Genomic DNA, 25,431 nt, shown 5'->3' on the forward strand with positions numbered 1-25,431 from the left:
GCAACCGCTGCTACACTGTTCATCCCGGCGGCTTCAGCGACTCCTGTGGTCCTCTATAATGTCACTTCATCTGTGGCCAGCAACTCCATGCAGATGCTAAGCTACATCAAAAGGAAGCCCTGTATGCCACGCGATGACTTTTCAAGACATTGGTTTGAAGTTCACGCGCCCATAGGTCAGTTAATCATCCGACTGTTAGCAGCTTGCAGATATTGTAAATGCTTTTGCGCGTTGTTTGCTCTAACCCATTGGATCTTTGAAAAATCCCACAAACGACAGTTGCCCCCCTGGCTCTTAAGTTCGGCATCACTGGCTACTCTCAGATTCAGGCATTCGGGCAGATCCTTCCACAGAATGCGGGCGAGGATAATCCGGCCTCGACCGAGTTGACCTCGTTCGACGGTATTGCCTCGTTCATATATCCAAATGATTCTGTTCTCGTGGACATGCTCGCTCACCCGTACTACACCGCGGTGGTTGCCAACGACGAAGCCAAGTTCATCGACAAGAAAGCCCACAATGGCGGTCAGGTGGCTGTGTTTGTTGCCAAGGTAGCTCCTGTCGTCGGCTATTGCGACGATGATAACGCTGTGGACGTCTGGGCAGGGGAAGAGGCTACCAAGAAGAAGTACCAGGCGCTATTTGACGAGTACGACAAGCAATGAAATTAGATGGGGTCTCAATGATTGAGTGATTTGATGATCAATTTCTGGCTAGGTAGTACGCTGATTGCTGGTAGGCTCTCCTAATTAAGACCATTACATTTCCTCGGTAATGACCGTGCTATAACTCATATGCTTTTGTGAAATCTGGGGCCTACTCCGCATGCTTCCAACAGCGTTGTCAAGTAGTGCAGTGTGTGTATGGTGTCTTTGAATAATTAGTGAACCTAAAGAGGAACAAGAAATTACAGAAGCAAAACACAATAAACCCCCACACTTGTTTATAACCTGTGGACCTCCTGTAGCCCCAAGTAGTCTTGCGTCGACGCAGATGTTAGCCTACTACTTTACATGCTGTAGCAGGAGGGGTGTGTACATTGGGAACCTGCAAGTCTGCGATCAGTAGGATCGGTTTTCCCTTGACGTTAGCACCGTACTGGCCAGCTCTTGGAAATAGTGAGTAGGAGTGGGGCAGCCCAAAGTGCGATGGGCTGTCCGGACGGACGAAGCCCCGACCCACGTATTACCCCACGAAAGCATAGCGGTTTCTTATCAAGTACAGGGGTGCGCTGCCCAGGTTTGTAATCCTGCCGAACAAAAGGGATGTGACCACACCGGGTTCGATAAATTGAGCTGCAACGTCCAAGCTACTCGGATGCGATATGCATGGCAAGTTTCCAAAAATGGTGTGCTGTCTGAATATCCCTGGCCGTACGTATTTCATGACCCAAATGGTAAGGAAGATCAGACCTTGGCTGCCGCCCTGGACCGGATCAGACATTGTTGCCAGCAGGGGCAGACTTCGTGTTGCGAAATCTAGAACTTGCAAGCCGTCATGGTGGTTGCCGGTGGGGCTAGCTGCTATCTGCATCGCACAGCTGCATCATCCTATCACGTCGTCCAGTGGAAGACGCTGGCGAAGCCATCCACAGTTCCGAGAGAATACAATTAATGAGCTGGGTATAATAGAGTCATAGGTACAGCTGCTTCCCGATCATAGTCGCCACAAACGGTTTGTTTCATGCTACAAAATGGTCGCAACCGAAAAATCTCACTTGCTCGGTAACCACCGCCCTAGGGATGCCTGGTGGAATTATCGATGGATTCCGTATGCACTTCTATTGTTGATGTGCGTCGGGTGTAATCCCATCCTGTTTCTCCTGCAGGTGGATAACAATCTACTTGCCGCCATTTCCTTCCCTCTGGACCTCCTTCAGGAACGTTTATGGGGCTTCATGAAGCCCATTCTAAATGCCGTTACAGACGAAGTACTGAGAAGAACAACCGACCGTTCAGTGAGACGACTGATCCGCAAATCCGACTCGCTTGCTACTATCGGAAAAACCCTGTTGAAAGTTGAATCGGCCTTCATCACCCTCGTCAAGGTTCTCATTCAAGCAGGCTTTCCGCTGTACCTAGCAGCCTTTTCCTCAGCCGCGCTGACCGGGGTCTTGGGATTGGGCACGTTTTGCCTCTTTGCTCCAATTGCACAAGATGCCCAAAAGCTCAAGGCTTCGAGGGATGACAGTGTGTAAGTATTGTGTTTTTCGGCAACTGAACTTCAATCTAACTGATTCTTCTACAGTGAGGGTTTGGCGTCCAAATCCATGGAGGACGGATGGCTTTATACAGAATCCCTGCAAAGACTCGAACGGACGTTGACTCTGTGGAAGTTGTTCATCTGTCTCGTGGTTGTCCTTGCTTGGTATTCTTTGGGTGCAAAAAGAGCGGATATCGCGATATTCGCCAGGCTAGCACATCAGATCAGCTCTGCTGATGACAACTTTCAGAAAATGAGCCAGACTTATCAAAAGTCCGCTCGCATCATACAAGAGATGTCAATTCAGGGCGGTGTTTTCATCTGCTTTGCATCTACATGCGCGAATATTGCGACTCGCAGGCGTTTGCGGGGACCAGACATCGAAGCTCAGTAGGCCAGTAGTTACTATGTATTGGGAGCGCCTCAGGCCAGTGCCAGCCGTTGATGGGCAGAATAAACTCTCAACAATCGATGCATATATGCACAGCATCGTATGCTCATCAGAGCTGCCAAAGATTGGCAACATTGATCCGTTCTATACGCAGCTGTTGAACCTTTTAGCCAGGGCTAGTAACGAGATCTAGGCTTGTTCTAGCTTCTCTGTTGGGTACATGAAATATCCACCCACTACACCCTTACGTCTCCACTTTTGCACGCCCTCATCCACGAATCCTGCATGCACCGCTGCTGGAGGTGAAGACTAAAGGCGGAAGACACTAGCGCTTTCCAAACAACTGTACGCTAGGAACAAGGCTATGAAAGGAGAACCACCATCCTGTCCAAATGCATGCAGCTCGATCGTTTGTAGGGGTCCCAGTAAATATTTCAACCCAATATTACACTCTCCCTGCCCGTCTTATGAGCTCATTTGGGTCAACGTGGGTATATATCCCAAGAAAACCAGCCTCAGAAAGCACCGTCCCTTTCCATTCTGCATCTTGTCGCCGAAGATACATATTACTGTACAGTATAGCGCATATCTATCGACGTGCCGCCCTTATGAGAGTTTCTTCGTTATTCAACTTAGTCATCTTGAGGCAACCTTTGTCCTGAAGCGACCGAATCGCATGCCTTTTGGTTGTAATTCTTCCTTTCCATTTGACGGCACATCTTGGCTATCATGTGCACCTACCAATATGTATGTTGGATGGATTTTCGTCCGTTTATCTAATTTCTTCACCTCCAGGCAATGTTTCGATCCGGGAAACCACAACTGACCAACAATACCCCCTACAGATGGACTACAGCTGCGGTCATAGGAGGACTATTGCTGCGGAGTGGTGTGACCGGTATAGAAACAAGCTTCAGTCGCACATTCGATGTCGGCCAGAGATACCATACTACACCAAGAACGATCAAATCTGCTGTAAGTTGCCTGACTAACGCCTGCTGGCTTTAGTAGACCTTTGTGTTTTGCAACAATCACTGGTATGTGCGAGCCATTTGAGCTGATCTTAACTCTATAGCTCATTGCCATGAGCAGCTAAACCCAAGGTCTGTTCCATGGATGTCCTCGCGCGAGCAACAAACAAGAAAGTGAAGCCTACCTCTCCCTTTCAGCAAGGGCATAATAATACAATATAGTAAAGATGAGGAGATTTTGATCAATCATACAATACTATGGGATGCTTGTGCCAACAAGCGCCACATCCCACCCTGGGTGAACAAGGCAACTAAGATAATTTTTGCATCTGTATGTCCTACGCTCGTGTTCAGTATTCTGAAAATACTGCTTTGCCCTGCTGTATCCCGGGGTGGTCAGCTTCGAATATTGTACACCATGAGGGTGTGAGGCCCGGAAATGCGACTGTCTGAACTGATCGTTCGTAGGTATCAGGTAGCTGTTGTGGGNCCCCACACTTGTTTATAACCTGTGGACCTCCTGTAGCCCCAAGTAGTCTTGCGTCGACGCAGATGTTAGCCTACTACTTTACATGCTGTAGCAGGAGGGGTGTGTACATTGGGAACCTGCAAGTCTGCGATCAGTAGGATCGGTTTTCCCTTGACGTTAGCACCGTACTGGCCAGCTCTTAGAAATAGCGGGTAGGGTGGGGCAGCCCAAAGTGCGATGGGCTGTCGGGACGACGAAGCCCCGACCCACGTACTACCCCAGGAAAGCATAGCGGTTTCTTATCAAGTACAGGGGTGCGCTGCCCAGGTTTGTAATCCTGCCGAACAAAAGGGATGTGACCACACCGGGTTCGATAAATTGAGCTGCAACGTCCAAGCTACTCGGATGCGATATGCATGGCAAGTTTCCAAAAATGGTGTGCTGTCTGAATATCCCTGGCCGTACGTATTTCATGACCCAAATGGTAAGGAAGATCAGACCTTGGCTGCCGCCCTGGACCGGATCAGACATTGTTGCCAGCAGGGGCAGACTTCGTGTTGCGAAATCTAGAACTTGCAAGCCGTCATGGTGGTTGCCGGTGGGGCTAGCTGCTATCTGCATCGCACAGCTGCATCATCCTATCACGTCGTCCAGTGGAAGACGCTGGCGAAGCCATCCACAGTTCCGAGAGAATACAATTAATGAGCTGGGTATAATAGAGTCATAGGTACAGCTGCTTCCCGATCATAGTCGCCACAAACGGTTTGTTTCATGCTACAAAATGGTCGCAACCGAAAAATCTCACTTGCTCGGTAACCACCGCCCTAGGGATGCCTGGTGGAATTATCGATGGATTCCGTATGCACTTCTATTGTTGATGTGCGTCGGGTGTAATCCCATCCTGTTTCTCCTGCAGGTGGATAACAATCTACTTGCCGCCATTTCCTTCCCTCTGGACCTCCTTCAGGAACGTTTATGGGGCTTCATGAAGCCCATTCTAAATGCCGTTACAGACGAAGTACTGAGAAGAACAACCGACCGTTCAGTGAGACGACTGATCCGCAAATCCGACTCGCTTGCTACTATCGGAAAAACCCTGTTGAAAGTTGAATCGGCCTTCATCACCCTCGTCAAGGTTCTCATTCAAGCAGGCTTTCCGCTGTACCTAGCAGCCTTTTCCTCAGCCGCGCTGACCGGGGTCTTGGGATTGGGCACGTTTTGCCTCTTTGCTCCAATTGCACAAGATGCCCAAAAGCTCAAGGCTTCGAGGGATGACAGTGTGTAAGTATTGTGTTTTTCGGCAACTGAACTTCAATCTAACTGATTCTTCTACAGTGAGGGTTTGGCGTCCAAATCCATGGAGGACGGATGGCTTTATACAGAATCCCTGCAAAGACTCGAACGGACGTTGACTCTGTGGAAGTTGTTCATCTGTCTCGTGGTTGTCCTTGCTTGGTATTCTTTGGGTGCAAAAAGAGCGGATATCGCGATATTCGCCAGGCTAGCACATCAGATCAGCTCTGCTGATGACAACTTTCAGAAAATGAGCCAGACCTACCAAAAGTCCGCTCGCATCATACAAGAGATGTCAATGCAAGGCGGTGTTTTCATCTGCTTTGCTTCTACATGCGCGAATTTTGCGACTCGCAGGCGTTTGCGGGGACCAGACATCGAAGCTCAGTAGGCCAGTAGTTACTATGTATTGGGAGCGCCTCAGGCCAGTGCCAGCCGTTGATGGGCAGAATAAACTCTCAACAATCGATGCATATATGCACAGCATCGTATGCTCATCAGAGCTGCCAAAGATTGGCAACATTGATCCGTTCTATACGCAGCTGTTGAACCTTTTAGCCAGGGCTAGTAACGAGATCTAGGCTTGTTCTAGCTTCTCTGTTGGGTACATGAAATATCCACCCACTACACCCTTACGTCTCCACTTTTGCACGCCCTCATCCACGAATCCTGCATGCACCGCTGCTGGAGGTGAAGACTAAAGGCGGAAGACACTAGCGCTTTCCAAACAACTGTACGCTAGGAACAAGGCTATGAAAGGAGAACCACCATCCTGTCCAAATGCATGCAGCTCGATCGTTTGTAGGGGTCCCAGTAAATATTTCAACCCAATATTACACTCTCCCTGCCCGTCTTATGAGCTCATTTGGGTCAACGTGGGTATATATCCCAAGAAAACCAGCCTCAGAAAGCACCGTCCCTTTCCATTCTGCATCTTGTCGCCGAAGATACATATTACTGTACAGTATAGCGCATATCTATTGACCTGCCACCCTTATGAGAGTTTCTTCGTTATTCAACTTAGTCATCTTGAGGCAACCTTTGTCCTGAAGCGACCGAATCGCATGCCTTTTGGTTGTAATTCTTCCTTTCCATTTGACGGCACATCTTGGCTATCATGTGCACCTACCAATATGTATGTTGGATGGATTTTCGTCCGTTTATCTAATTTCTTCACCTCCAGGCAATGTTTCGATCCGGGAAACCACAACTGACCAACAATACCCCCTACAGATGGACTACAGCTGCGGTCATAGGAGGACTATTGCTGCGGAGTGGTGTGACCGGTATAGAAACAAGCTTCAGTCGCACATTCGATGTCGGCCAGAGATACCATACTACACCAAGAACGATCAAATCTGCTGTAAGTTGCCTAACTAACGCCTGCTGGCTTTAGTAGGCCTTTGTGTTTTGCAACAATCACTGGTATGTGCGAGCCATTTGAGCTGATCTTAACTCTATAGCCCATTGCCATGAGCATCTAAACCCAAGGTCTGTTCCATGGATGCCCTCACGCGAGCAACAAACAAGAAAGTGAAGCCTACCTCTCCCTTTCAGCAAGGGCATAATAATACAATATAGTAAAGATGAGGAGATTTTGATCAATCATACAATACTATGGGATGCTTGTGCCAACAAGCGCCACATCCCACCCTGGGTGAACAAGGCAACTAAGATAATTTTTGCATCTGTATGTCCTACGCTCGTGTTCAGTATTCTGAAAATACTGCTTTGCCCTGCTGTATCCCGGGGTGGTCAGCTTCGAATATTGTACACCATGAGGGTGTGAGGCCCGGAAATGCGACTGTCTGAACTGATCGTTCGTAGGTATCAGGTAGCTGTTGTGGGCGACGCCATCGAACAAGTACAGCTATTTACCATTCGTGGTTTCCCTTGGGCATCTTGGGAGTGGCGACTGCGATTACATTTTTCTTGCGCATGCAAAAGAACGCCCGCCAGAATGAGGGTATCCAATGTATGGTTCCTTATGGTACACAACCAAGCTATCGTCGCATAGGCTACCTGCAGGTGTCACTTCACTTTTCCCCGACCCACCCCGGCTTTAACCCTTGTTCTTTCGTTTCCCTTCACCTCCCTGTCACTTCACTTTTCCTCGACCTACTCTGGTTTTTTCCTTCGCCATTTCGTTTCTCATGATTCTCTAGCTTCTGAATTTCCTCCGGTCCACTCTGGCATTTTTCCTGGGTTGGTTCTGCACCCTCTATCGGTTGCCCTAGATGGGAAATGCAAGTATCACAGAATTACAGGCTAGCATTACGGTAGGGACGCAGAACCTTCAAGAGTCCAAAGCGCTGCTAGCACAACTGCGGAGATCTAAACAAGAATCTCGAAGGAAAAAGGCGGAAGCAAAGAAGCTTCAAGCCGATTCAAAGAAACGACAGGAAGAGGAGAGAAAAAAGGGCAGATTGCGCGATAAGATTACAAAACTAATTGAAAAAAGGCAGCCTGTTGAAGGATTGAGGAACAACCTCAAACGTTTCGTTCATGCCCAATATGAACCGAACGCGGTCAAGCTTCCCATACACGTCTTCCTTGCTGCCTTGAGATATATCCCCTACTCTTCGTGGGAAAGGCTACAACAACATCCAGACATATTTTCAGAAGTTAAAGATGCGCTTGCATCTGAATTTACCGACATGGAGGAACTACTCTCTACATTTCTTGTAGCTCATCTGTTCCGCGATTTCCCTGAATTCTACAAGAAAATTATGCGAGGTAATTACCACCAGTGGTTTCCCATCAATGACAGCAGTCTAATCTGTATCCCAACAGACCTGGCTGAGCTACCTGTTAAAGGACAACACAACCTTAAATTCAATTACGAAAGCAGTCAGGGTTGGCCTGAGGCCTCTACCGATAATGATATCCGTTCTGCACAGCTCCCCGATTCCACTGCCACCACGTTGCCTGTCTCGTTTCCAAATTCATCTGCGTACCCTCTGGCAATACTGCCTGCCACGGGAGATCCCATTGATTCCAGCACAGGAAGCAGAGCTGTCGCCCAAGCCTTATACGCCGGGCAAGAACCATCGCCGGATGGATGGACAACTGACACAGCTGAGGAACAGTTCCCAGACCAACGCAGCCAAGGTCTCGGTCGATGGAAACGGCGACGGACCCTAGAGCCAGCAGTTCAATACACCTCGCCGTCACTGCCCTCTCTGTCTACCTACGCTACAACGCAGCCACATACCAGTCCACACGATGTGTTCACCAATGCTAGCACGCGAGCAACTGGCTATGTTGCCAATCCTTCGCAGCCCACATCCGATGGCTATAATGTAAGCGGGTATCCGACTATCTCGCCACAAAGTATAGCTTCAACACGTCTAGGTTAGTACTCTAGAGGCCTTCATAGAAACTGAATTAACGAAACCGGACTTTGCCAGTATCAACCTCCTTCATTGATGAGACGCAAATCCCGCTGCAGCAACCGAGGACTTCCATCAATGGAGAATTGATCGTCGAGCCGAGCTGTTTAGTCAGCATGCACCCAGTCCAACCCAACGCCAATGAATCTGTTACTCAGTGGTTGGACCCATATTCGCTGTCTGCTCCCCAACCTTTGCTGGTTTTTGAGGAGCTGCTCTGTAAGACCAAGCTTTATTTCCAAAACTCATGCTGGGGCATGAGCTTTGACAAAGATGGGAACCTCCTTAATTCAACTGGCGCCAAGTGGGGTAATTCTCTGTGCAGCGATTTCGACTCACGCTGCTTGACTGCTACCATCCTTGCAAAAAAGAAGATGGAATTTGTGCCGACACTCAGCAAAGCCTTTAGCCTTGTCGAAGGAATCATTCGAGCTGAGCATCCTCGGACTCTGGCCTGCTTTCTAGAAGTGTTCATACACCTCATCCAAACCAACAACCATCAAGTAGCTTCCTGTCTCCGTCGCTACATCGGAGAAATTTCTAAAACTATCACCACTACGGATCATCCTTGGAGACGAATTTGTTGGCTTCTCGGTCAACAAGACTTGACCTCTGAGGCCATGGCACAGATTTGGCAATGCATGACAGATACTTTTGATAACAATCTAGGGCCGCTCAGTCGGTTCGCCGTGTCTGTTCGGCTCGATTACACAAAGCGCGTGGCAGATCCCACCGAAGAAGAGCAGGTTCTTCAGCACCTCCTTGATCGCTTATGCAGTCCTGACCTGTCCACTCCCAACCTGTCCACTCCACGGGTGATGCTTAACTTGGCACATAACTTGAGAAAACAGGGAAATTATTCCAAAGCAGAGACGCTGGCGGAGAACATTCGTTTACTGCTTGACCGATACCAAATATATGCTTGCAGAACTGTCGAGAGGATAGAATCTCTGAAAGTCGTTTCTTATTGTCAGTTTGACCGAGGGGATGTTACCGCAGGGTCCGCAGCAGCGAAGACAATGCAAGAGGCGATACAAATGATTGAGGATAAGTTGGGAAACACACATTCTTGGGTCACAGAATTCAAGACTGTTCTGGAGGGTTGGCTTCGAGCTGCAGACAAGGTGGTGGATGCGGACAACCTGCAACGGGAGATAGACAAATTGATGAAGAAGGATTTAACCGAAGAGGATCTAACTGAGCTAAACTGATGAATAGGTTGGTAGAACAAAATCAGCCCTGGAAGGATCACAATTTGTTGCAAATATGTGTTTCTCGCTCGTTGTGGCAGCTGGTGATGGTTGGGTGTGCGCCTGAAGCTATATCAGACACATTTCACTTAGCAGCCTTTCACTCCGTCGTCTTCCCCAAAATTATCAACCACTGCTCCACTTTCCACAAGCAGCAACTCATCAACTCTATCTTTGCAATATTCGACTCGCTTCCAAGTGGTTAGGCTCCCGGTATTCGTACTAAGTTCCCAGACCCGCATCCGTCGATGGAATCGCGTTCTGCCATACGAACAATATCCTCCGAATCCAGCGCCACCTGCATAGCACAGCCAAAGTCGGTGAGAATTCGTACCGGCTAGTGGTAACAGACCGCAAAAGTCGTTAACGTGATCATGCCCACAGCCTAATGCTTGTACACCTCCTGCAGCCAAAGCGTCGTAGAAATGTGTATTGCGGCTCGGACTTTCGGAAGGTTCTCCCCTGTGGCCGTTGCGTATGATAAGACTAGGGTCGCCGAACTCGGGAAGAGGAATGTGCAAGAAAGCTATAGACAAGTGAAAGCTGTTGTTGACATCGCCATTCTTACACGCGATTCGCCGCGTCAAAGCAATGTCCGTGAACCAAGCAATTTGGCTTTGATCGATGGGCGTATAGTCGGGATGACGTGTTGTGCTCGGTATTCCACCGTGCGAGTCTAGGCAGTACAACGTCGATAACGGGAGACGTGAAGGCGCGGGAGCCAGGACCTGAAGGTAGAAGTTGCCTATGCCATTCACAAGGTCTGGACCTGGCTCACAGAGGCTGTAAGGCAGACTTTCCAGTACTCTCATCTGTTCTGTGCCTATAATCCAGTCGACAAATCAGCAATTATTCCGGGCCGTCTTTGGTTGAGTCATCCAGCAGTCGGCACCGTTTGTGGGAGTGCTGTGAGTTGCTTCTGTTCCATCATGAAATAAGTTACTTACGTGACAATGCGTGGGTTCCCTCACTATCATGATTTCCAAAAACGGCTGCAAACGGAATTGAACGCTCGATAATAGGCGCAACCACCTTGAAGAGGGCAGATTGACTGTCGCGGATATCGTGGTGCAACTGATCTCCAGTCAGAATCACGAGGTCTGGTTTCTCGATATCCAAAATCTCTCCAATGAACTTAACCGTAAGTGGATCAGCCTCGGTCCATGGTAGATGATTACCATGCGCATCAATCGCATCTTTACATAGCCCAACATCAGTGACCATGTGCGTGTCAGAGATCTGAACGATCCTGAATTTGCCATCATCCCTGACTCTTAGAGCCGCCCGAGGTCGCAACTTGGCCCTACCGTGGAGTATGCTAAGTCTCGCAACGGATATGTCTCCCTGACCTTTGAGTTGAATGGGTGATCGGATGAGAGCCCACTCTGGCCGCGGGTCGACGGCATCCATTCCAAAAAGTACGTCGACCTCTGTGACAAAATCGTCAATCTTGCCATTGAACTCCCCCCTACGCACCCATATTCCACCAGGTCGCCTCTCCCATGATGACTCGGAATTTTGGGGCGGGTCACCGACTGTAATATCCATAACCAGGAGGTCTTTGGCTGCAAGCTCTTGTTCATTTGCCAGTGCGATATACACCCATGCTCTCTGGTCAGATGCATGCAAGTAGAGATCTTTTTCTATGCGGTGCCATATTCGTGAGTCCGGTTCGCATGTTGAAACAGAATGTGATGAGAAGTGTACGGTCAAATCCGTCACAATTGGATAAGAGATACTCGCCATTGTTACCGATGCTCCTCATTCAACATCCGCTCGTCGGCATGGAAAGGTTTTCCATGACGTGGCGCTTTCACAGTGGTCCGTGCTCACCAAAGGCCTTCGATGACGTAGTAGTTCCCTCCATCGTGGTTGGCCTACTTCCTATCGATAGATGCAAGTTGGGGCAATGCTTTGCACAATTTTCATTTTTTGCACAACTATATTTTTCCTTATCCCGCACGATTTGACTGAGTGATCGAATGGAGAAACACTGTTAGTTTAGGCGATAATTCAGAACAAGAATCCTGGACTCGTACGGACAATAGCTGAGCATGCCGATATCGAGGCCTCTGAGGAAATCCGCTTTACATGTCCCCTACATTTCCTGCACACCCTTTATTTTTGGCTTGCTCACCCTGGCCGCACTCTGGTGTTGATATGCGATTGATTTGTTGCATAATACGGCGCAATCCGGTATGTCGCTGTACAGGCGAGCAGTGACACCGGGTGAGGTGCTGCCCCTCATTGCTGACCATCTCATTTGGGATAATGTGGTTAACGTCATGGGCAACTGCGTCAAAGATATCCCAATTACCAGCATGTTGCCGATCACAAAAAGACCCTAGCCTTACCCTGGGGATAAGCAAAGGAGAAGAGGAATCGATTGTAAGGCAGGCGTTGTTTGAGTAGCCAACGCCACCACGCGAGCCAACAGTGCGCGTAAAACCGGTGTTTACGCGTTTCACAATCACCACGTACCGCATCGTGGCAGTTAGCACAGGTTCTACAGGGGAACGATAAGCCCATGTCGTTGCCAAGCTTGCGTACCCTTTCATCGATCCACAGCTGGACACAGGTACAAGGAAGTACTCACAAGCCCGTCGGACCAGGAGCTGGGCAGCCCCTGTCAGTATTATCCCCGGATTTCAGCCAGATAGGTACTCAGTCGTCTCCACACACCCCGCGAGGACCAGGTTCGAGTCTTTCAGCAATTTCGCGAACTTGGTGGGTTGTGCCGTGTTGGGAATGCTCCTTCACAAGCCCAGGTTGCATTGCTTTTGGACATGGTTCAAACGCCAATCGTAAAATATGTATCTCTCCCATAGATATATATCAATCTGGCTAGCGGCCATACGACGATGGTTGCGCCAGGGTCGACCAACCATCCCCTGTTTGGCAACTGATGGTTCGACTGCCGAATATCACTGTATAACTGATTGTATCGTTCCCAAAGCGACATACCTTGCACACCCCATTCTTGAATTCTTGAGACTCTGCGTTGCCATTGTTTCCACACAACGTACTCCACTGCAATACAGAGCTTTACGATATCGATCTCCGTCTCGGAATGGTCTCGACAGCCACAAGGTATCGAATCCCCAGCTATGCTCCTCAAAAGTTCAAACAACCACCCCCGTGACATTGCATGCTATCCTTCACCAAGCCCGCATCCTCCCAGTTTCCAACCACAACAGCCACGATACCTGGACGGCCAGAGCCAGGCCAGCTTCGATAACGGCCAGCCCGGACTCGTGTCACGCAAGCAAAGCTACCCGTATCCTCTCCCAACACAGAACGCCCATATTCAGTTGCCGGATGAGCAACTTTCGACCCACAACATATATTTAACACCGTACACGGTCAAGCAATGCAGCCCCAATGAGAGTTCGTCTATAATAGCGGCTAGCGGACAACGTCCCAAGCATCAGCGCGCGGCCGTGGTATGCTTTGTCGGTTCAATCCTCATTTCCCCAAATAAATGACTAACGAGCGGTTGCCCATAGGCTTGCGATCGGTGCCGACATGCCAAAGCCAAGTGCGATGAGCAAAAACCATGCAATAACTGCAAAGAGAAAAACGAATCTTGCAACTACCAAAAGCCCGAAATGAAACGGTACATGCTATACATGTATTCCCGTTTCATTTACCCAATCACAAGGCTAACTTGATCGTTCTATAGACAAGAAAAGGTTCAGACAGAGCTTCTCGAGACGGTGGCCAACATGAGTACGAGCTTTGCCGATATAAAATCGTCGATTTCAGGGGTCGATTCGCGTCTTGGTACTCGTCTTGCATATCTTGAGGAAGAGATGAGGACTATAGTCGCTGCTATCCGACCCGGCGCTGCGCAACCTACGCCTTTGTCTATGAAAACGGAACCAAGGGCAAGCTGGGATGTTGAGGAACCAATCGCGGCTTTTACTCTCGACGACGATAGATCTGATATCCCACCTGGATCCCCGGTACCTGCCGAGAAACCTGCGATTCCAGAAAACCACACGACAGGAACCGGCAATTTGCTCATGTGGCCGCCCATCCAAAAGCTCGTTGGGCACCTTTTGGTGGAGCATGGGATTAAATACCCAAAGACCTACCCACTCTCCATTGAGGAGAACAGGGGTCTGCTACATTTATATGGCCGAGGGGAAGGGAGCAAAAGTGGCAGCGAGGTGCCCAACGACTTTGGACTTCTTGCGTCCGCGTATCCCAAAGACGTAGCACAATCGCCTCCATACAATGATTGGGGCTATGTGGATACTACGGAGACCGTGTCTTGCCTGAGATTCAATCACTATCATGTGTGGAAGCTTGTGGACAGCTACAAGGAGAATATGCAGAACATGCATCCCATCATCTTGCCCCAGGATCTGGACGACCTGATCAAAAAATTCCTCGGAAGCCTTTCCAGCGCTTGCGTTACCAAATCTGCCAGGCCTGCACCAATCGCAGGGTTTGCCGCAAAGCACGAAGTTGTGGGTGAGAAGCGAAAACGAGAGGACACAGACGACGGCTCGGGACCCAAGGTGGTGCATCAAAAACGTCCCACGTTGTCTCGCGACATCCAAACTGCTGTAGTTCTCTGTATTCTTGCCCTGGGCGAGATCTGCTTACACAAGGAACGTATTCCCGATATCGTTCCAACGCATGGCGAGATGCAAGGTCAGGGTTCCTCCAGCTCTCAACCCTACCCCTCTCAAGGTTCCTCGGCCTCTAGGAATAGTGTACCACCATCCCCGGTCCAGGGGACGCCGCCTTCGGTGGTTTGGCACCCGACAGGCGGCAGGCGAGTCTCTTTTTCTGGTTCTACATCAGAGCCTATGAAGAGAAACATAGATGTGATTCCGGGCCTGCAATACCTAGCCAATGCCACCGACATTATGGGCAATCAAATTGCGGGGACGTCGGTATGGCACGTGTACGCCAGTATTTTGGCTGGTCTTTACTACGGCCAACTGAGCAGGGTTATGGATAGTTACTGGTATATCCATGATGCCTGTATCAAGGCCCAGCATCTTCTTAGGGAGTGAGTCCTTCCCTTGCCCTCTCCTCCAGGAATTGGCTGGAATTGGTCGCTAACCTGCTTTTATAAAGCCATTTTTCTCGTCTCACTGCTGCTAACAGCCAAACACAAGACATCAAGGACACCCAGTACTATCTCATATACTGGACATGTATGCAACTTGAATGGTATGTGGTTTCTCTTTCTTTTTTTCTTTTGCCAGTACTGACCAAATTTGTAGCGACATTATTGCCGAGTTGAACCTACAGCAGTCGGGCATCAGCAAGTACGAGCAGCGCATGCCAACCCCTAATTTGGGACACATGATCGAATGTGGGATCGACGAGCGTGTCGCCTATGGCTATCAGGCGCAGATATGGCTACGGAAGACACTCAACAAGGCGCACACATTGCTATATGGGCCCAAGTCTGAAAGAGAGAGACACACTCTGATCAAATTGGTGGAAGTTCTACACTCGAATCTGACAGAGAGTGAAAATCTTTGGTGGCCAAAGTTTCATGGCCGTGATCCCCAGACTCCGGCCGACAACATCCTCGACGCTAGACTGCGAGCCAAGTATTGGAGTGCCAGGAACATTATTTGCCGGCCCATCATCAAATCTATACTGATGCGAGATTATCAGAGGATGCAGGAAGGGCTCGACATGACCGATCCCTTGAATGAGCTCCTCGATCCTAACGACAAAACTGTTTTGGCACTAGCAAAGACGGGCATCAATGCGCTTGTTCATAGTACCAAAGCCTTTCACAATCTTGCTGAAAGGCGGTATATTGTCACCAACATCTTTGGTACTGCTCAGGCGTAAGTTTTGGGGACTTGTATTTTTTCTTCTCCTTTTCCCACGCTGACATTTGTTCTTTGATGCATTTTAGTCAATGGGGCAACCTGATTACCCTTGCCGCGGTCCACAGGAACCAGCACCTCTCACATTTTATCAACCCCGGTGAGCTTAAGTACCTTTTCGATAAGACGATACAGTTCCTGGAGGTCATCTCGTATCGATCAAGCGCTCTCGAGGTTGACGGGAAAATCCTCGTTGGTCTAAGGGATTCTCTTTTTCCCCAGGCTTTCCCGACCCGAGACGCTTCCGACCATCAGCCCAAACCCGTCCCACAATCCAATGGCCCAGTCCGTCTTCCATCCCTGTCGATGGGTCCTGTGCACAAGAGTCCAATCGGTCCTCCATTGGGGAACATACACCTTGGCAGCAATTCTTCAGATCGTGAAGGGTAAAAGAATCATCCTCTGTCTGACACTCGTGTTCACTAAAATCCTGAAGCGCCTCCTCAGTTGTGTCGTCAGTGGGCTTGGAGAAGGATTGGCCTTGTATATTTATACCTCCTCATCACCAGTAATAACTTGAGTTCCTAACTACTATCACGACTCTTCTCAGCAGACTGAATGGTTGGCTTTTTGTTTTCTTGCTCTCGCACTGACAATGTGGGCTCCTCTGGGAGGACATTCTCGTACGTGGCCTTGGTGACGGAAGGACGTATTTCAACGTCCGACACGTACTGAGCAGCCGGTCGAAATTTCTTTGTGTCAGCATTATACGTGATCCAACGTCCCTCTTTGACGCCGTCCTCTGACGTTTCAATCTGGGCGATTTGGTAAGCGAGCCATAGACACCTCTCACGACGCTGATCTTTCATCGATGGGGTCTCAAACGTCCTCTCGTCTTCTTCCATGTTTTCATTGACGCTGAAATGGTCGGCCGGGAAGGCCATCTCCGCCCACACAAGCCCTCGCATTGCCCAATCCTCGGGAAGCGGCCTCCTCTCGGCCGTGCGGGGGAACTCGCTCGTCTCGTATTTCTTGGGAGTTTCAAAACCCGCTGCAAAAGAGTTCAAGCATAAACTGAGCAGATGCCAAGGGAAAGAAGCCTCGAGATGCGACATCGCTGGTGGTTTAGCCTCAGCCCCGCCTGGGCCCTTCAGGATGGCCATTTGATGCAAGAACATGAGTCTAACGTTGAGATAAGAAAGTATGTTCAAATCCCCCAGCCGTGAAAGAACAATTGTATCTGTGCTTTCCACAAACTGGAGAACTTCTTTAAAGCGCTTGGAGAGGTCGACCACGTCATTTTTGGCCTCCGAGGCGGTGGCAACTGGAGCATTTTCATCATCAGTATTGGACGGTTTTTGCGTCTCTAAAGCTTCTTGGGACTCAGCCGAAGCCGGCTCGTCCCCAACTACGATTTTCGGCATGGGACTGTCTTTGGTCGAAGCGTCAAGTGCCCTCATGAGAACGTTGGTAGGTAGGCCATAGTCCAAAAGTGCACAAAGATTTGTCACCGCAATTTGATATCCTGCCTCCAACCAGCGGCGTGCGCCTTTGGCCACGGCCAGGTCGAGGTTCGAAAGAAATTCATTGCGCGCATCTTCGAGATCTTCGGTGCCGTTGCCGGTGAAGAAAGTCCCGTGACACCTGACCAACGCACGATCAACGGCGTGCAGCTTACCGTGTGTGCCAGCCATAATGGGTTCGAAAAGGGTGAGAATTGAGTCCCTGGCGCTGCTGAAGGGAATGGGTACACACAAGCTTTTGGCGTAGTAAAAAAGCTGTGCTAAAACATTAGGTCTCGCCAAAATTGCTAGATGGTGATACAGGCGTCCAGTGGTGGGCGCCTTATCGCTAGCTCGCGAGTACCAGCCGCGAGAAACAGCTGTCCAGACCTCCCTGTCGCGAACGTCGTCGTCTTCGATGGCCATTCTAAACTCACGCAATACCAATTAGGCGGGCAATTTTTCAAAGGAGTAGAACACAGAAAGGGGCGTACTTGCCTATATCGTGAAAGGTCTCCCAAACATTCTATCCAAGTATATTCAAAAGCTGGCACAGTTTCATACAAAAGTGCCATCATAGAGTACGAGGAGTAGATGAATGTGAGCATATACTCAAGTGAATGTGGTAAACGGTGCCTCAACAGCTCCAAACTTCAAGTAAAACAAAGGGTCAGTCTCGCCTGCCTCGTATAAAAAAAAGAAAAAAGAAAAGAAAACCGTGACGAAATTCTCATGGAGTCTTACAAACTATGGATGCCGTGTCGCCACATGCGCGCCGGCATTGCATATTTGGTGGCAAGTCGTCGCAGCGCTGGGCTCGCCGAAGGATGCTGCGAGGCGAGAAAAAAGTCGTGGTGCTCGTGTAGCAACGTCCTGTGCAAGGCGATGAGAGCCTGCCACTGGTCGGTGTTGAGCTTGGGGGAAGCCGAATCGTTATTGAGCGAGTTTTGTGCATTGTCGACCTCTATACATTTGTTCTCGACCATAACAAGACTAGATTATAGCAAAATTAGTACGACATGGATCTCAGATGGCAGCCTCCCTCCAGATGAGCCACTCGAATGCAGGCAGTAAGGCTTCTTGTCACACGGACCCCCCTTTCGGCAGGCAGGCAGGCAGGCGGGAGGCCGCCCGTATCTTGTGCTTTGGTCCACGCCGGGGCCGAGACTTACCCAGCATATATGCCTTTTACCTCAGCCACCAACTGCTCCTGACCTATAGGACGCGTCTCTGGCTGCTTTACCAACTCGTTGACTTTTTCGACTTCACCGGTGGCGTCGCTGACCCCGCCACCTCCCCTTGAGCCCGAAGCGCGCCGGCTCTGTTGGCCCGATGGCCCAACACGCGCATTGTTTGTTGCTCCGCGTGATTGAGTGGTGGGGGCTCCCACCCCCGCCTGTGAGTTTGTCATTCCCAGGGTTCCATCCTGCCAACGTGATTTGCGCGCCCGGGGCATGGGTTCGAAACCATTGTTGGGATCTGTAGCCGGTTCTTCTGCTGTTCCTTGATGTGCGGTTGCTGTCGTTGCTTGGGCAGTTGAAGGGGTACCTCTGGGACTTGACGACGCGTTTTTCCCATTGGTTGACAAGGCTGGTTCTTCTTAGCTCTCGGCTTGTCTAGGCCAGCGTCGCGGTCCGCGTTTGGGGTAGAGGAATCTCTTGATTCTGATGCTCCAGCTCCCCGCCTAGGGGATCCAACATGTTGAGGAAGATGTTGACTGGATGTCCGTCTATTGCCAGCCGGTTGCGGGCATTGATCAGTCTGATTGTTCGGCATATTTCCTCACCCCAATGCTCTGGGGAAAAAAAGTCAAACAAAAGGTGATTTACGGTCTGCGTTACTGAAATAAGAGACGCAAACAGACGATGATGATAGCTGGGCTTTATATGTCAATCATATACCGCATAACCTTGCCTTTGGCTTTCCAAAGGCTAGTCGGTTGCCTTCTTTTTGCGGACTGCACGAGCGAACCAATGAGTTGCGGCTCAAATGCATGCAGTTTTCGGGCAAACCGAGCCGATAAAACAATCCATGCCGTAAAGTGACTTTGACTCATCTATCGTAGTCAGCGGGCGGTTCAACGTTACCCAGAAAGCATGAGGCGTTTTGGGCTTTCCCTTTCCTAGCTTTTGGGAAGTTGCAAGTAAATCCTGGTGTGATTCATGTGAAAATGAATGGAAAGAGCCGCTGGTTTTAAAAAAACGAATTATGACAGTTGAGTGCCGAACTATGTTTGCAGTTAAGTGATCTACCTGAGAGTAATACAGGCGACTTCTTCCGGAGGGCTGACTTGCATCCATCACCAAACACCTCATTGCAGTTTTTTACTACATTCCAGATGGAAGCTAACGACAAGAGTTAAACTAATTTGTCCACTTCCAAATCTGGCCGGGCCAAAAGGCTGCTATGCTTCCAAGTTTGTCATACCGGCTTTCAGCGACAGGAAGGCTAATTAAACCACTAACCCCTGCATACGGAATACCATCCGGTTCTCCGTCAAGCTATGCCTCATTCCAATCCCACTCGGCAGCGGCAATATTTACTGCGTTCGGACACTTCACATACAAATCGGGCGCACGCAACTTGAAATTGCGATCGGCTTCGAAACAGGCCTATTTGATTTTTGTAGAAGCGATTGGTCGGCCACGATCAAAAAAGAAGGCACACTGATTGACCGGTGCGAGGCTGTGATATGACGTATTGAAGCCTTGTCTTGGAATCCCTACGGATCATCGATATCATCATCAATGTGGTTGAAGAATCAGGGGTGAATTTAATGCTGACTTTTCTGCGGGAACCTTTTGACCGGCTCGTTCCTACTGGCCTTCACCTCCACGGAGCATCCCGGCACTCAACTTGGATATGTTCCTCTCGATCTTCGCCCTCCTTGCTTTGCGAATGCGGTGTAGGTTGACAAAAGGGAGGTCATGCAGTGTTCAGGGGTATTTTCTCTTGGCACATTTCTACACTAAGTAAATGGGCGAAAGAACCTGCTTTGGTAATGCGCCGTAAAAGTATGACCAGTTTTAACGCAATTCATACCCCAGCGCCGTAATACCTTTCACAGGAATTCAACCCTTGCACAGCCGTGTTGGCAAACCATGACAAACAAAGGCAACCACCAGGGATCTAATCTGGCCCGAGCGGCTTCAAATCCAGGTCTTGACTCTCGCGGCTGATTGGTCCCAAAAAGATCCCAGGGAGAGGCCGGACGCGTTCCCGAGTGTTTGTGCTCGGCCTCCCCGAGATTAAGTTGCCGTTTCTGGTTTCTTTCATGTAGAGAGTGCGAGCCAAGAATGAAATTTCTGCTTTCAGTCATCATTCCCAACAGTTTGGGCGCAGTCTTTGGAGAGGTTGACTCATTTAGCGCATCTCTTTTTGGTTGCCTGGTTCTTGGAATAATGTTCAAGAATTGGAAAATTTATGGATGCGTTGCAGGTTGGAAATGACAAAAAGTATTTAAGATCCCAGGCATCTAATTACTGCCATTCAATCTATATTATCCCAGCCGCTCTTTCCCCGTAGCAGCCATTGTCAGGCTTGTACTTAGTTTGATCAAAGTTCTTTCATTGGCAGCTCTGCGAGGTTGGGAACTATGTCCCAGCCCGATGGACTGCAGCAGAACCTTCTGCCCGCCAGTATGGAGCCATATTTCTCCAAAAAAAATAAATATATCTCGTGGACAGCTCTAACACCAGTTGACATCTTAGAGCGCACAGCCCTGCCATCAGCGCGGCGTGGACCAACCAATAGTAAGCATCAATTTCTCCAAGCCGGTCGCAAATCTATCTGACGCTGTTGTCAAAAATTTTAGATAATGCAGCGGAAGCACCCGCTTCCGTGGATACCGCGAGTAAAACTTCTCAGAGGACTGCCGAACCAAAGAGAAAGCGCAAGGCGCCTGATCAGTTGTCACTCGACTCAATACCCAACAAGATGGGCTCAAAATCCGTATCTAACCCTGAAGACACGACTATCGACACGCAGATGTTGGAAATAAAGCAAGTTTCGCAGGTTTGGGAAGCGATACTTGCGAAGATGACCTCGCAACAACTCAATTTCCGTCGTCATCTAATGGCAGAGCTTCAGCTACTACGTCAAGAGGAGGGCGAAAAGGCTTTGTTGAGGCTGGCGTACGAGGGTGTGAAACAGCAGTTGCAGAAGAAAGCCCTGGAGGTGATCGAACTACAGAAGAAGCTCGATGCTAAGGAGTCATCCCAGACTGTAAATGTCCAGACGGTGGCTCGGAGCGGCAGTACGGTTCAAGGCTGTGGGGTTGGCCATAGAAGAAGCATGCAAGCAAACGCAGCCACCCAACCACATTCGCAGAACGGCATGCGCAATTCTGAATCATCATGCCCGCAACAAACAGCTGTCGGGGATGACATGAACAAAACCTACAGATTTATAAATTTCGGATAGCTGACTAATGAGATCTGGATCAATATGATATATCTACCTCTTTATTGCAATGGTATCCAATAAAAGTCATCCGCTATCTGCGAAGCCTGCTTGCCCTGTATTCTTGCCATCCGCAATCTTCTAAACGGTCTCTAGTCCATGTGATGTCTGTTTCAAGTAACCATGAGTTAGGCGCCCTGTTCCCCTCGCTCGTGACATATGTTTTCTGTAAATCTTGGGGATGCCAGCCACGGCCTGCTCGCCTCCCGGCTATGCATACTGTTGGCTTTTCGCCTTGGCCACTGTTACGACCAAGAGCTGGGCCCAGGAAGACCAGGTGGGTCACACTCCTCCTGACAATAGAATACTACTTCGATATTCCTGCAGAGCGTGATTTTACTACCCTTCTCATCTATGGGCTGTGGCAGCAGGCAAAAAGAAGTTTGTATCAGTCTCCTGAATTTTTATGGATCGTGTATAGTATTGTCCCCTGGCTCCCATAGCACTGAGGTAGATATAATCCTAGAAGATCATGATGACAACTTCTGACAACAAACCACCCATATCGAATCCATACTGCGTTCTATGTCGGCCCATCCCACCATATTCGTCTTGTTAACTGTCGTTACCGGCTCAAACATCTTCTATCACTTCCACATACAGAACTCGTTTTCTTTTCAGATGCCCAGGCAGCGTCGGACCAGGAGACAAAAGAACTATAGATAGCCAAGCCACCTGCACACATTTATGCACCTTCCTAAAAAGAAAAAAAGACGAAAAATCCAATGTCTGATGAAGAGAAATAGGTCCCTATCGGAGAATGCACGGTACAGCCCGTTTGCCGCGCCACTCCGTGCAGACAGCTCCCCCAGTCGTGGTTCGGACCGGGAACCGCACCCCAGGGATCGACGCGGTCGAAAATACATGCGTAATCCTCGATCACGGCGGGCAGGAAACGGCCGTACCAAGAACCTTTTCGACTTCACCCATGGCGCCAGCTTGTAATGCCGTCGGTTGGACACGATCACTGACTCGATTAACCGGCGGCAGAGGCTCCTCGTCATCCAGGGGCGCCAGCAGTGAAGAGAAGAGCATCTACTTTGCCTTACACACGCTCGCCATCGGGTGGCATGGGACCAGCCCCTGACCCCTATGTCGCGGGGCTGGTTGTTTCTGAGCAAATCAAGGTTACTGATGGGAGCGCCCTAGTGAGTAGCATTGTATTTCTCCCCCTCCCCTCTTTTCTCCGACGATTTTTTGATAAAAAGGCTATTTCTTTTCACCCACAGAAACCCGCAAACGGACACTGGTACCATTCCTTGGTTTGCAAACGCTGGCGATGTCTTGATATGACCAGCTCAGGAAGGGAAGTCCATTTCAATCGCATGCGTCATATCACCGGCATGACTCACCTCAATATTCCTGACCAACGAACTACACCAAGCCTCATTGCTTGCGTATGCGAGGCTTTCTTACCAGGTGAATAAGTTCTGCTGAAGTCACGGTTACTAATTCAACAGAATGATACCTTTGAAAGGAACCCAACCCTTGCACAGTCGTGTTGGCGAACCACGCCAAGCAAAGGCACCAACGACCTGATCTGGTCTGAGCGGCTCCATGACCCGAATTACCGTTTTGATAATACAGGTGGCCAAGAGAATCGTGACATCTGTTCCAAGTCGGATGTGACCCGTGAAGCAAATCGGAATCAAAGCCATTACATGGGGTTTGGTTAGGAATCCAGTTTATGTTTCCGGTGCCTGTGTTGGCCTCACCATGATTTCTTCTGGATGGGAAGGCTGACCCCAAGGTGGGGCACGATGGGCTTATCACCGGAAACAAGGGCTTTGATTGGTTCGTTTCGTATTTTGAGGCGATGAGCGGCCCCCTGAACTCGAGCAAGGCAACCGAAATAATGTAGAGCTAGATTTGGCAGTTGCTTTGCGCCTAGTCTCGCGCCTATCTATTCTGATCATATCGAAACGTCAAGCATAGACAGCTGTCCAATGCGATAGTCTAGTAAGGGAGATATGGGATAGAAGTACAGACCGGGGTCGGAACCGCGAAAGAAAAAACATGTTGGCAGGATGCTAATGATCAAGTGAAGACAATGATTCTGGATTATTTTGGTGACACTTCAAACAAGTTCGTTTGCTTGGCAAGGACGTCGTCATGGTCCCTCTAGGAAATGTCAAGGATACATTGGTAGACGCACGCCAGGGAGGGGACATCCGCCGTTCCCGTCATTGGTGCCCACGTTCGCTGTTTGACAGCAAATCGATCAAAAGCAGGGACAGGTGGTGGCACAAAATTAGAAGCACAAAGCCAGGGCCAAAAACAGGGGTTTGGGAGGGGCAGTGAGCAGAACTAGGCCGATCACACCGAAAAAACTCTCCATCGCCATTCGTCATTACTTACAATTGAAAGTGTTAACAGATGGTAGCTAAGGTTGAGGTTAATGCCCACAAGCTGCCGTTTGGGACAGTTGTGGCCTGCACTGGGCGGGGTCGAAATAGGGTCCCGATAAACTTGAACCGGACCCGTTCCTATTGGCAACCGACCCTAAACGGCCCGCTTCAGCGCCGGGAGGGGGTTCGTATTTTTTGAATTTTTTGAATACCGTCGCTAATCGGCCTCGGAGTGTACTGTATGGAATTCCATACTCAATAGAAGCTTTCCGAATTGATTGGCCGGCCACGATAGCTTCAAGCGCTATATCAATATCAGGTTCAGAATACCGCTTCATTTTTGATTGAAAAATCCAAATCCAAAATATGGGGTCAAACGCGAAAGATTGGTTAAATAACGCATTAATTCCAATTGGGTTGGTTGGGATGAAGTGGTGGCTGGGACTGATCGGTGGGAGGGTCCCGACTTACCTTCTAAGCCCTTCACCATCAGATTCGTATCTCAACAAAAACAAAACAAAACGTCGAAAGCAAACTTTGTAACAAGAAAAGCCTGGAACAGTCTCGCAATGTCCAAAAGTCAATCGAGGGATCTAAATCTCTCAAGATAGTATTACCCCTTTGACAAACACCCAAAGCCGATGTGAAGGTAAAACTTATGTGAAATTCCATAGTTTGTCATCCTATTCCTGCCTGCACCTTGAGAATATTAACTAGCATTAATGTGCTTTCTAATTGCATGTGATCTTGATATGTAGGCCAATTGAGATGGATGCCGTTAAAAGGGACTTTAAATGTTAACTGGTAGGAACGTACCTGGTAGTACCAACAGGATAGCTAGCGTTGCAATCCTGTAACCAGCCGGCGACAGAATGTAGCCAAGACAGGCTTTTCGCTTAAGCTAGGCAGGCACTTTTATGACAACTCTAACCACGCATTGGCAAGGGGGCCTCATCCTTAGGGATGAAATTTATAATGCCTAAGAAGCGGAGGGTGAGATTGCCAAGATACCAAGAGACCAGACCGGGAGCGGCTGTCTGCGAGTCCAATAGTCGTGCATATTCGGTATATCGCTTGCCTTGGCCAAAGGTTTCTCAGTGCAAGGCTAGCCGTTCGAGACTGCACAATAGCGGGGGCAGCAGACAAAGAGTCCTGAGCAGGGATTCTTGAGCAATCTTGTCATTAATACTGTCCATAGACCTCGTCTACGCGTATGGATCAAGCTTGAAACGAATAAGTTGTACGTCTCGCTGTACCTTGCGTCTATCTATCTCCTGAGTACATTTGCAGTCTGTTTCAAATACAAGGTAGCCCTGTCCAGAACACTCTCTCCCACTGCCGTCAT

At 49.3% G+C, this 25,431-nt stretch overlaps 3 protein-coding genes across 3 annotated transcripts; 1 reads left to right on the top strand and 2 right to left on the bottom strand.

Annotated features, from left to right (window-relative positions):
* Window positions 1–7,563: 7,563 nt before the first annotated feature.
* On the top strand, window positions 7,564–9,929 carry PgNI_12268 (uncharacterized protein; the record flags this gene model as incomplete). Its single annotated transcript, XM_031132222.1, has 2 exons — window positions 7,564–8,659; window positions 8,737–9,929. The coding sequence occupies 2 exons, from the start codon at window positions 7,564–7,566 to the stop codon at window positions 9,927–9,929; spliced, it is 2,289 nt and encodes a 762-aa protein (XP_030976253.1).
* Window positions 9,930–9,957: 28 nt separating this feature from the next.
* PgNI_12269 (uncharacterized protein) lies at window positions 9,958–11,835 on the bottom strand (the record flags this gene model as incomplete). The annotated part of the gene is made up of 3 exons (XM_031132223.1): window positions 9,958–10,791; window positions 10,916–11,725; window positions 11,802–11,835. 3 exons carry the CDS (start codon window positions 11,833–11,835, stop codon window positions 10,058–10,060), a joined length of 1,578 nt encoding a protein of 525 aa, XP_030976254.1. The 3' UTR covers window positions 9,958–10,057.
* A 4,524-nt stretch (window positions 11,836–16,359) lies between these two features.
* On the bottom strand, window positions 16,360–17,703 carry PgNI_12270 (uncharacterized protein; the record flags this gene model as incomplete). The annotated part of the gene is made up of 1 exon (XM_031132224.1): window positions 16,360–17,703. The coding sequence occupies one exon, from the start codon at window positions 17,701–17,703 to the stop codon at window positions 16,360–16,362; it is 1,344 nt and encodes a 447-aa protein (XP_030976176.1).
* Window positions 17,704–25,431: the final 7,728 nt, after the last annotated feature.

The sequence above is a fragment of the Pyricularia grisea genome (assembly GCF_004355905.1).
Source record: "Pyricularia grisea strain NI907 chromosome Unknown Pyricularia_grisea_NI907_Scaffold_11, whole genome shotgun sequence".
Classification (NCBI taxonomy): Eukaryota; Fungi; Ascomycota; class Sordariomycetes; order Magnaporthales; family Pyriculariaceae; genus Pyricularia; species Pyricularia grisea.